Source organism: Calidris pugnax, unplaced genomic scaffold (assembly GCF_001431845.1).
Source record: "Calidris pugnax isolate Ruff unplaced genomic scaffold, ASM143184v1 scaffold50, whole genome shotgun sequence".
In the NCBI taxonomy this organism is placed as follows: domain Eukaryota; kingdom Metazoa; phylum Chordata; class Aves; order Charadriiformes; family Scolopacidae; genus Calidris; species Calidris pugnax.
The window spans coordinates 3,781,759-3,794,316 of record NW_015090780.1 but is presented as its reverse complement, the minus strand read 5'-3'; the positions used below and the strand labels follow the sequence as shown (position 1 = coordinate 3,794,316).

Sequence of the window (12,558 nt, the reverse complement as noted above, 5' to 3'; positions counted from 1 at the left end):
CCTTTGGGGAAGCATTTCTTCGAGGTGTTTACTCATTAGAGATTACTCAGAGGAGATAACCAGGTGAACTGCGCACAGGAAAACTGATTCCTGCTGCAAGAGCCAATTATATTCACATACAACCCTGGGAGATGGGGGAGGATAAGGAAAACCATTATAAAGCCAGTCAAAACACTGTTCCCTTCCCTCCCCTTGCGATGCGACGGCGGTTACTCACGTGTGCAGCTGGGGTACCCGTAGAAGCCCAGGGCACACTGGTTGCAGGTGTGTCCTGCAAAATTCATGTGGCATCTGCACTGGCCAGCTGGGCTGCAGTCGTTGTCCACCGCTCCCCGGGGGTCGCAGGAACAAGCTGTAAGAGCAGGACTCTCAACACTCTGATGCAATGCGTGATCCGTGGCCAACCTCTGCTGGTCTGAATCGTCATTCAGCCCTCAAAGGAATTAGCCGTTTCCCTCAGAACTAAACTAATTACTTAATCCCCTGGAAAGACAGGCAATATTTTCAGTACGAGTCACGGCTCTACCAGGAAAATGACACTGAGGTTTTTTTTACAGCCCATTCAACGTTCCTCAGCAGTTTAGTAGGTTAATGCACTAAAATGACAGACAAAAAAAGCCGTGGGCTGAGACACCAGGTCACAGCAGGGATGTGATGAGGAAGTGTGACCGATAAAAACTGCTTTGTCTTCCAGGCTTTGGCATGATCCACAATATCCAGAACAAGCCTGGCAAATTCAGAGGGCAAACCACCTGGGTTTTGAATTTGAGAAACACCGAAGCCTCACAAAAATCGGCATGTTTTTGAGAAGGCAGCAGCCCATCAGGAAGGGAACGGGGGGTTCCTTACCGTAGCAGTGGGGGTAGGAGTGGTGCCCGGGACTGCACTGCTCGCACCGCGGCCCCGCAAACTCGGCTCTGCAGAAACACCTCCCGAGGGAGTCGCAGCCGCCTGGCAGCGTCCCCACCGCGCTGCAGCCGCACACTGCAACAGGGAGAAACCGTCTGCCCTGCGCTGGGACCACGGGGCAAAGCTCATGGCAACATGTTTTATTTTCTCAGGTGGGCATTGAGGTACTGCTCTAAGCACTCAAACCCTCAATCTCTGCCCACCGCATACAGAATCACAGAATGGTTCGAGTTGGAAGGGACCTTAAAGATCATCAAGTTCCACCCCCTGCCCTGGGCAGGGACACCTCTCACCAGACCAGGTTGCTCCAAGCCCCATCCAACCTGCCCTTGAACCCCTCCAGGGATGGGGCAGCCACAGCTTCTCTGGGCAGCCTGTTCCAGTGTCTTACCACCCTCACAGCAAAGAATTTCTTCCTGGTATCTAATCTAAATCTCCCCTCTCTCAACTCAAAACCCTTACCCCTCATCCTATCACTACACTCCCTGATAAAGAGTCCCTCCCCATCTCTTCTGTAGGCCCCCTTCAGGTACCGACAGCCCCTAAAACGCCCACAAAAACCCTTCCCAGTCCTTCAAAACCCTGCCAGAAGACCCTGGCTTTGTGTGTACCCCGCTGGGGCCCGTGGCAGGACAAATACTCACGCTGGCACAGGGGGTAGTTGAAGTAGCCAGGAGCGCACTGGTCACACAAGTGCCCTTCAAATCCCGTTCGACACAGACACTGCCCTGTCTCGCTGTCACAGGTGCCATCGTACTGGCCGGGGCCGGAGCACTGGCAGGCTGGAAAGCAACAAGGGCACCAGTAAATAAACAGCTTCTGGGTCTTGCCCCTTCCTAGGAAAGGAACCAGAGTGTCTGTTCCTCTGGGGTGGAAACACAGTCGCTGGAGAAACCATGTGGAGGGACAGCTGACAGCAAACACCCCCGGCCCACTGCTCACATCCATAGGGAATTTCTCAAGTGCCCCCCCACAAGCTGGGAGGATGCTGGAGGGTCAGGGCTGGGTGGAAAATACCAGCAGAAGTCATGGGAATTTGTCACTTCACTGAATTTTTTCACTGAATTTTTAGAGTCGGAAGGGACCATAGAGATCATCTAGTCCAACTCCCCTGCTGAAGCAGGACCACCCAGAGCTTGTCAGAGCATGTTACTCAGGAGCATCCAGGCGGGTCTTGAAAATCTCCAGAGAAGGGGACTCCACACCCTCCCTGGGCAGCCTGTTCCAGGGCTCTGGCACCCTCACTGTGAAGAAGTTCTTCCTCATATTCAAGTGGAACCTCTTATGTTCCAACTTGTGCCCATTGCCCCTCGTCCTCTCACTGGGAACCACTGAAAAGAGTCTGGTTCCCTCCTCCCTCAGCCCGCCCTTGAGATACTTGTAGGCATTAATAAGGTCTCCCCTCAGCCTTCTCTTCTCCAGACTAAAGAGTCCCAGCTCTCTCAGTCTCTCCTCATAAGGGAGATGCTCCACTCCTCGAATCATCTCTGTAGCCCTACGCTGGACTCTTTCCAGTAGTTCCCTGTCCCTCTTGAACTGGGGAGCCCAGAACTTCGAAGCGGGGCTGGAGAATTCCTCCTCCCCAGGGCGAGGGGAGGACGGGGAGAGGCACGTTCCCCCTGGCAGGGCCAGCCTGGGGCCACCGACCCCGAGTCACTCACGCTGGCAGGCGGGTCCGTAGTGGCCTGGGGAGCACTGGTCACAGTGTGTTCCCTGGAAGTTGGGTTTGCAGACACACATCCCCACCCGAGGGTCTTTGCGACAGGCATTGCCTTCTGTGCCGCCGGCGTAGCAATCGCAGTCTGCAGAGGGGACACACAACAAGCAAGGCCAGGCAGGGCTGTCAGTTATCTCTGCTGCTGGGCAGAGGTCCCTCAAGGACAGGGAAGGAGCTGCTACAAGAGGGGAACAGCACAAGCATTTGCCTCCTAATAACCTTCCTACCAGATGCTAATGTTCTAACCAAACCCTGCTCAGGCAACCGGCTGGTGGGGTCTCAGGGAGACCTCAGCGTCACGCCGACGTGCAGGACACAGGGGGCAGAGAAACGCTGCCTGCACAAGCCCAGACAGAGCTGATTCAGTTATCTCTGCTGCTGGGCAGAGGTCCCTCAAGGACAGGGAAGGAGCTGCTACAAGAGGGGAACAGCACAAGCATTTGCCTCCTAATAACCTTCCTACCAGATGCTAATGTTCTAACCAAACCCTGCTCAGGCAACCGGCTGGTGGGGTCTCAGGGAGACCTCAGCGTCACGCCGACGTGCAGGACACAGGGGGCAGAGAAACGCTGCCTGCACAAGCCCAGACAGAGCTGATTCTGCACAGCATTGCCCAAGAGCTCTGTGGGAATGACCAAAGCCTTCAGCTGCCCAGGGTGAGGTTTGGGGTTTCTCTCTGGTCACTGCACACTCAGCTGCACCCGAGACCTTGGTGCTGCCAGGGCAGGAGGGTGCTGAGACCCTGGGCCAGCCCTGCCTTCACCGACAGCAGCAGCGCAGGGGGAGGGAAGGGCAAAAATAATCCAAGAACCAGAAGGAGGGGGAGGTGGGGAAATGAGAAGGGAAGTGAGAAATTCCAGCACAGGAAAAAAAAAAAACAAAAAACCTTGCTGGAAGATAGAGAAGGAAGGAAAAGGTTATCTGGAGCGCACTGGGGAGCATGAGACAGGGGAGGACTCGGTGGGAAAAGAAAGGAAAAAAAAGCAGAAGGGAGGAGATGAACCCAGCGGAGCCAGCATCAGAGAGGAGGGAGGCGGAGGGGAGCAGGGATGAGGGCACGGGGGAGATTTCAAGACAGAGAAAGCCACAGAGAGTGAGCAACCCCCTGTGCACGCTTCCCAGGCGCCCACAGCAGGGCAGGGGCCATCAGCAGGGACCCCCTGTGCTCTTCACCCCACGGGAAACACAGGGCATGTGGGTCTGGCAGAGGGACAGGTTTGTATCTAACCCAAAAGCTGAGATCTGGGAGAACCCAGCTCAGTTCCAGCTCAGCCACAGCCCCTCTGTGATCTTAGGGGGGGTTCTTACAGGGAGGCCAGAAGGAATGTCCCCACGTGGCCTGGACACCAGAAAAAAAGCACACAATCACGTGGCCACTCTGGGCTAGAGTTTCCCTGTCTATAAAAAGGGGCTCATAGAACTTCCTTTTCCCCCACCCCACTGCTGCCTCCTCTCTCACAACCACTCTGTTAGGGCTGCCTCTTACGACGTACGTGCCTGCTAAGCTGAGGACCTCCTCTTGCACTGGGTGGTGAGATAGAACAGTAATAAAGCACGGTGATTGCCAAAGCAGCAAGGAAAAGTGCACTGCTTACTTATGATCTGTCCCGCGGGGAGCACTTGTTCTCCAGTATCGTTGTGAGCAAAAGCTGGAACAGCTACACAGAGAAAGAGACATTGCACAGGTCAGCACACATGCTCAGAGAAATCCTGCTGGGATATCCAAGGGTTGACAGCTCCAAAACAGAACAGGCTGAATGAAAACGTTGAACGTGGAACAATGTGCAGAATCCCACTAAACAAAGAGCCACTGAAACCATTTTTAACCTGAGCTCTGGAAAGAGGGTCTGGGTTCTGGACTCTGGAAAGTCTTTCACAAAAAGGGAGAGATGAGACTCCAGTCAAATGGGCTCCAGAGAGCCAGGTTCAGCCCAGACCTGGCCCAGCTTCCACCGAAGCCAAATGCGGGCTTATCCCCATCTGCAGGAACCCCTCCAGGGACAAGAGTGCCATGGGGCATGGGGAAAAGGCACCTGGAGGGTACCCCAACTGGAGCTGTTGGCCCATCCTGCCCCCGCTGGGTCTGTGCTGTCCCAGACCTGGCCACCCCACGGCCCCGTGCCCCACAACGTACGGTAGCAGTGGGGGAAGTTGAGGTATCCCTCGGCACAGGCGTCGCAGTGCTCCCCGGTGTAGTTGGGTTTGCAGTAACAGCGGCCCGTGAGGTCCTCGCAGGTGCCATCGGTGAAGTCAGACTCACAGTTACAGCCTGCAGGGAGGGACAAGCCAGAGGTGGTTGTCACTGAGTCACTCGGCCAGCCACCAGCACAACAGAAGCACTGCTGCAACACAGAGCCTCTGTAAAACACCCCTCCATCTGCTGTAAATACTATCCAAAACTAAAAAGCACAATTTTGCCTCCCTGAAAGGGGTCTGGCTTAGAGGAACTGCTCCCACTGGGCCTGTCCCCGTAAAGCAGCACAGCCCCAACGTGCTTCTCCAGGAGACCCCAATTTCCCTGGAGAGGTGGTGGTGGACACTGCAGCAAGGACACAGCCCAGAACAGCTGATGTGTCACAGCGACCAGACTGAGCTGGGCTCCCAGCACTACAGACACAACCCACTGCTGCCTGGAATCCCTGTCTGTGTGTGGAGGGTAACAGCCCAAAAGTGCCGGCTGAAAGGGCACAGAGGTGTCAGCCAAGACTGGCCTGCCCTGCAGGGAACAGCAGCAGTAACAACACATTTCTAGCTTGTTCCAGCCTTAGAACATGCCACCACTTTGGATTTCACGGGTGCTGCACACACACACTGTCTGCACGCACACATACACTTCCACGGGCAATGCCAGCTGCAGCAGGAACACCCACAGAGCCACATCCCCTTCAGTTGTGGACTCCCTACAGAAAAATCTCCCAGCCCAATCCTTCAGACCACCCTTCCCAACATCACCAAGTCCAAGCAGGTGCCCACAGCCTGCAGAGGAAATCACACTCACGGTAGCAAACGTAGGGTGAGTCGATGGGGTGGTCAGGGGAGCGGTAGTATCCTGGGATGCACCTCTCGCAGTTAATGCCAGTGGTGTGATGCTGAAAGACAGGGGGTTAGAGGGGCATTGGTTCCTCTGCCCACAGGATTCCTGTTCATCTCCCGGATTTACTAACAGCTTCTGGGCCAAAGGGAGTGATTCAGAAGCGTCAGCACACAGAAGACCTAAATCTGCTCAGAATTTCACACTGATTCGAAAACAAAGCGTTTCCTGCAAACTGCGTATCCTCCCATAAGACCAGTCTGAGCTCCAGGTTCATATCTGAGCTCAAGCCCATTTCAGTTACTTCAGATGGTAAAATGTCCCGACTACTTTGTGTTAGCAGGACGAGAGCAAGCTGTTTCCTCCCAGCAAGAAAAAACAGCCTAAAGTTTCAAGCCACTGCATGAAACCAGCTCATGGTCACCTTGGGAGTGGAAGAGCTACTTTCCCTCTTTCACTGGGAACTTCAGAGCTGGAGGAGATTGCCATCTTGGTGGTCAGAAGAGATCCAGAGAGATGGCAGCACCTGAGCTCTGCAAACCAGGCAGGGACTGCCCAAGGTGCTCAGCACCAACCCATCCCTCCCAGCGCTCTGTGCCTCAGCAGACATCACCCTGAAGGCTCAGAAAGGTAATGGTACTACCTGGGGGACAGCCAGGAACCCAAGTGCTGTGTTCATTACTGGTACACACCCCTCTAACTTGTGGCAAAGAGACTACATTTCCAGAGAGAGACCTAACTAAGATAAGGGAGGGTGCATGAGGGGGCTGCTGGAGCTGGCAGCGAGGCTAGACTCCAGGCTGACAGTGGAAACAAACACAAAAATCTTTTTTCCACGGGAGCTCTTCAGGCCTACCTGACAGTCAATGCAAACACCTCCCCCTTCAAACTTGTCTTCACGACTTTTGCTGGCTTTGTGGCGATCCACCTCTGGGTCGTAGTAGCAGTCGTAGGCATGGCCATTGCAATTGCACGCTGAAAAGAGAGAGAGACATTAGCCAAGCCACCAGCCCAGGGAGGTCCAGGCACCAGCTGCATCTCAAGATCCCAGCTCTTCCTGGTGGGTTTGACATCGGATGAGTGACTTTTCAACGAGGAAAGATGCTTGAACGCATCTGGGGGGTTAGGTGATCACCCAAGCTCCCAGAAACCTCCCAGTTCAAACGCGCAGAAGCAGCAACTCTTTTGCAGGGTTGAGTCTGCAACTGGAAAAACGCAGCAGGAGCAAAATCAAAACTAAAATATGTGCAGGCGTGTACGGACGAGAAAAAGAAATTACCCAACTTTAGGGCCCCAGGTAGTCTGGTTTAGAGGGCAACATTCCTGCCTCTCTTATCCCATCCGGGACGGAGGTGAGCTGTAAAGTTCAGCGCCCGGTGAGGCTGCTCTGTACAAACCCCCAGGATTCAGATCCAACTGTCCTTTGCTGTCCCATGTTTGTAAGGGACAGTGTGCCAGGGCTGTGCTCCCTGCTCTGCGTTCCCCGTGCAGCAGAAATTCCACCGTCGGCATTTACTAAAGGTTTCTCTGGACAAATAAAGATGTCCTGGACAAATAAAAATGTCCTGTACATAAACACATCCACATGTAATTCATCTTGGAGACAGAATTGAGCAACGAGACCTGCCTTGCACGAACCCTTGGACAGAGAGGAAGAACTGGAACACAAGCAGAATCAAAGTCCTGCACAGAGCTGGTGGGTCCTCCCTGTGTGAGCCTCGGCTGAACACCATTAACCAGTGACCCCCACTTCACCCAGTGCCCCACACCATGAACCCCACCGCTGCAGAGAAGGGCTCCTCTGCGCTGCAACACCAAGGGGCTGGGGGAAGCACGGTCAATCTGTGCTTTGCAAAAACAGCTGGGAAAGGGAGGAGAAACCCATCCCCAACTCACGCTGGCACTCGTGGGCACTGTCGGCGGTGGCGGGCTGCCACGGGAACTGGTTGAAGCCGGGGCAGCAGCGGTCGCAGGACCCGCCGCAGGTGTTGTGCTGGCAGTCGCACTGCAGCCTGCAGGGGAGAGAGACGGAGATACAGCCACGCCAGGGGGATAACAAGGATGTGTGGGATGGGGACCCCCACATAACCCTGCTGCCTAGCACCACATACACAAATGAGCAACGTTTGTTAATCCAAATCTCTAGAGAAGAGGCTTCTAAGCCATTTTAAAAAAACTTTTTGATTGCTAATGTTTTTTTTCTGAGCCAAACACCAGACTTTGCTCTTCCACTGCCATTCTCTCCCTTCCTTCACCTCCACCATCACTCCTCTTTTCTTCACAGGGAGACAAGGATTACAGAAAAATGAGTGTTCTACTGACCGGCCAGTTCTACAGACAATAAAACATGAAATGGATGGAGGTGGCAGTGGTGGAAACCAGAACTGAAGCAAATGAGAGAGAGAAGCGTGGTGCAGGGACACGATGTCTGACCACACAGGTCCCCTCATCTCCTCCAGGTCACACCTGTGCTTGCAGAGAGGAAGGCCATGAAGTGTGAATGAAGTCTCTCAGCAGACGCTGGCCCCAGGCTCTCCTCAGCCGGCACAGGCAGGGCTGTGCTGGGGAAACAGGCGGCTCCGGAGGCGCCAGGCAAGAAATCTCCACGGTCGACGGACGGATCTCGTCCCTGCTCGACCGCAACGGTGATTCATTAACATCAGTGACATCATCTCCAAAACTTCCACTTAGCAGAAGGCGATTCCCATCCAACACAAACGCTTTCTGTTGTATTAGACTTATGGATAATACAGCATGTTCCAGCTTTTATCTGTGCAATTACTCATTTCCCCTCAGGGTCGGTCTGCCACTCCCATCTCTCCCTCCTCCAATGCTTTTCCATTCAAAAGCAGTGTTTAAAAATAAATGTAATTTTTTAAAACATTAGGAACAAATGGAGTAGTCATTCTTGGTGAAATGCAGGAGTGCAGACACACTCTTCCGTGCCTGCAGTGAGCTGAGTGCCATGGTTTCCACCCACGTGTATTTTTAAGAGGTGGGACCTGCAAGTGTCTGTATAGGGAATAGCCAGAGGCAGCAGCACGGGACAAGCAAACTCATTTTAATGAAATATGGGATGATCTGGAAGTTCAGGGGCGTGCAGGCAGGATCCACACTCAGCATGTTTGCTACAGCCAGAGGGGTTGAGGGGCAGGAGGTCCTGGCTCTGCTGGTGGTGCTCCCCTTGCAGATGCCATGAAACGCTTGGCCACAGTCGCGATGCCGCATCCCTACCCTCATTCACAGGCTGGGCTGGAGCTGGCAGAGCCCAGGCACAAAAACAAGGCCCAGAGGGGTTGGCTGGAGCCCAAGTGGCAGAAATGAGCCCTGAAATATTCCCCAGGAACTTTCTTCTCCCCGTGTTTTGCAGACCCAAGGGGGAGACTCAGTGAGAGGCAAACCTCGGCCATGCCTCTGTAACGAAACCAGGCGCAGACCTCTCACCTGGCTGACTCACTCAGCACTTCCAAGGAAACACAATTTTATGGTTATTTTCCATGGCAGCAGCTGGAGGTCAAGATGAACAACAATATACACATGTGTGGAGAAAGACGGTCACTGAGTCAGGGAACTTATAAACCTGCTGAGCAGTGTTCATCTCCCTGGCTGGAGGATGTGGCTCCAGCCACACACCCCGGCTCTTTAATGCTGGAGATGTTTGAAAAGCACTGGTTCGGTTCCCAGAATGCAAAAAGATGGCACTCAATGAGTGAAGATGCACATTTCAGCTGGAGAAGGAGCTATTTATTTAGTCTCTGCTGTCCAGAGTTAGCAACGACCTCTCAGATTGCTCATCTATCACGGCAGCTTTGCCGTACCTTGTGCCGAGCCCGCGCCACTAATGAGTTATGGACAAATGTGCATAAGCTACAATATTTACATGTTTCATTGATTGAGTATATACAAGGAAGCGGAGGGAGCGGCTGTGTTCACATAGCACATATTTCCTGGTCGTTCTGCTGCAAAAAAAAAATAAAACTACAGTCTTCCCACTGGAACTGATGCTCGATAAGAGAGTATAAACAGTTTCCAGCGAGCAGCTGTGTCGGAGCTGAGGGCAGCACACAAGAGCTGCAGCAGCTGGATTTGGCCAGGACATCTGAGATGCACAGACCAGAAAAAAAAAAAAAGCCCCTTCCTCTAATTGCTTCTAACTGTGCTGAGGGGAAGCCACCTGCCAAAGGGATTCGCAGACGGCGCAAACCCACCAGCACATATGGTGCTTTCTCTTCCAAAATGGGAAAGAGTAAGCTAGCGGGCAGGATCCAGCTGGGAAAGCAGCCCTCATCTCCTGCAGATCTGCTTCTGAGCAGCCAGGCTGCCCTTACCTTCCTGGTTATCTTCAGCATCAGGGACAGGAACAGCAGCTGGACTCTGGTTGTCTCCTCTCTTGCTTGTGGCATCTGGGATGGGGCAGTGAACCCAGGGAAGCAGTTGTTCTTATCAAACAAGAAGCAGAGCTCTTTCAGGGCTCTCCTGAGCTCCCACCACCACCACCAGCGTGTTAACACACGATTGCTGTCTGGGCTCTCCATCTGCAACGTGCCAGGTCCCCGCTGATGTTTATCGCACTGCTCACAGCGTTTGCCAGGAGAAAGGCTTGTGCCTGATCCTGCTGGTGTTCACCTTTAACCAGGAGAACTTTCCTTCCCTCTGCTTAATTCAGCCCATTCGCTCTTGGGGCAAAGAGACAGTTGTGAAAACTGCAAAGGACCTTTGAGGAGGCTCTATCTGCCCACATGCCGTAGGCTCTTGCACACTCACACGGGGACCAGACGTGCTGCCAACTTCACACAGCTGGACGTGCAGCCTCCCTAACTTGGCACTTCAGAGCAGCTTTCCAAAGCTGGATAAACATTATCATTTATGGCCAGGAAGTCAGCTCACGAACATGCTCCATCACGTCCTAAAGGCTTTGCCAAGACTTCTTGCTCACCTCACCTCTATCAAAGTGCTCATCCTGCCTTTCTGGGCAAGAGGCACAAAAAACACGGGCATGTGCAGAGGAGAGAAGTTCAAATGAGCAGCAGAGACCTCCCAGACAGGCTGAGACATAACTGGGATTTTTAACAGGGCTGGGCCAATTCACATTCCTTGTCTCCCTCTATTTGCACTTTGCCCCGTTGCTGTCTCACATCAGCCTCCGAAGGGGCAGAGGGACACACCGCAGCTCCTGCTCCGACGGGGCGCATGGATTTCTGAGGGAACGATGGATTTCTGACAGCTGGGGCCCAGGACATGAAGGGACAGTGTGTCCCAGCCCCACCTGCCTCTGCGAAGCCTCTTCTCCTGCAGTGCTGTGGCAGGTATGGCCGTGCTGGCTCTGTGCTGGGTCCGAAGATGGGATGAAGCGGTGCCCGCTCCGGTGGGATGGCTGGACACAGCTGCTGCTGGAGCCTTGGAGAACGGCAGCATTTCACTGATTACTCATTTTCTCAACTGAAAGTATCATATTTCTGCTGACTTCTACATGCTGCTGGGCTTGCTAACAGGGCACAGCAGTGCCAGGAGAAGTTCTGTTATTTACCAGCGTCTTTGTCCCGCTGTATCCCAAAGGACTTCGCAGATGTTATGTGCTGACTGTAGGAAGCACCCAAGTAGGAAATGTTTTCTCCTCCCGGCAAGAGCGATCTGCTCTGGGTGAAATGCAACAGCTGCTGCTGAACACGTGCTGCAACGTTAGAGCGTGGTTTGGGGCCAAGAGTGAAGATGCCAAACGCATCCAAGCGAGGGTGGAGGAGGGGAGTTCTGGGAGGCAGGGACAGTCGTCAGCACAAGTGGCATTCAACAAGGTTCCCAACACATCTCTCCTCCCTCAATTTTTCCTCCCTTCCTAGAGAGCCCTGAGCCATCTATCTAATGATGTCAGGGTGTTTCTATGCTAAAGAATCACTTTGCACCATGAAGCCCTTTTTCCCTGGTGCAGGGGTGCACTGTGCATCCAGCGACACCAAAGTCCAAAACAAAACCAAGGAACTGTACACTCAAATATTTACAAACTTCCCTTTGTCAGAGCATTAGGCACACTAATGTACACTTGCTTTTCAATACATCTTTGTTTTAACACTTAGCAGCTTTTAGACTTGGCTGGGACTCCCTGGAATTTTATTTTAGAAGATCCAAAAGCTCTACATGATCCTGATGAGAAAGAAATATAAGCTTTCCCTCGTCCAGCTGAATCTACCCGTCCCTTTCATAAAGGCAACATTCAGTCTGCAAACAGATGGCTGAGCAGCAGCATTTTCATGGTTTGAAGCAGCTCTTTGGCATTTCAAGTTGCCAAGGCGGATGGGAACAGTCCCATGAGCCAAAATGTAACTGCTTTGCATGCTCTTGCTCTTTTGTAATGAGTAGTCTAGCTACGTACCTACTCAATCTAGGGTTCTTAGAACCAAACAGTGGGGTTTGGTTTCTTGGGAGACCATCTATATCTGAGAGGGCTGCCCTGATTCATAAGAAGCCACCTGGGAAGCAAGAGAATTCTCTGAACAAGTTCAGAAACCAGCCCTGTGCTTTGACAAGAAACCTCCATGTCCAACACCAGTGTTGGCTTCGCACTCCTACCCTCCATTCCAGGGCTCTGCTCCCATGGGGATGGCAAAGCTGTGGGCAGGGAAACCAGACCAGGGAGCTGATCTGGCTGAAAAACAGCCTGACAGAGTGTTTAATTTTTGCTACTTTGGCAGGACCATTTTCTGGTTCATTCTCAGGGCAGAGCCATCAACAACCGGCGCAGTGAGGAGCTCAGGACAGGACACAGCCCATGCTGGCATCTTTCATTCTTAGTGTAACAATTCAGAAGCTTTTACACAGAACTGTGACTTTGAAAAACATACCTGTAAGGGTCATTCGGGTCCTTGGCATCACAGACATCTGCATGGCCATGGCAGACACAGCGTCC

The 12,558-nt window shown here is 53.0% G+C and overlaps 1 protein-coding gene across 1 annotated transcript in view; it reads right to left on the bottom strand.

Annotated features, from left to right (window-relative positions):
- LAMA5 (laminin subunit alpha 5) overlaps window positions 1-12,558 on the bottom strand; it is a 103,818-nt gene that overhangs the window by 37,310 nt on the left and 53,950 nt on the right. Inside the window, exons 6-14 of the mRNA XM_014956075.1 lie at window positions 7,554-7,669; window positions 6,514-6,632; window positions 5,625-5,715; window positions 4,761-4,895; window positions 4,222-4,284; window positions 2,571-2,711; window positions 1,554-1,691; window positions 850-984; window positions 218-352 (exon numbers count right to left, since the gene is read on the bottom strand). Coding sequence (XP_014811561.1) covers window positions 218-352; window positions 850-984; window positions 1,554-1,691; window positions 2,571-2,711; window positions 4,222-4,284; window positions 4,761-4,895; window positions 5,625-5,715; window positions 6,514-6,632; window positions 7,554-7,669 — 1,073 coding nt within the window. The remainder of the gene's footprint in view (window positions 1-217; window positions 353-849; window positions 985-1,553; window positions 1,692-2,570; window positions 2,712-4,221; window positions 4,285-4,760; window positions 4,896-5,624; window positions 5,716-6,513; window positions 6,633-7,553; window positions 7,670-12,558) is intronic.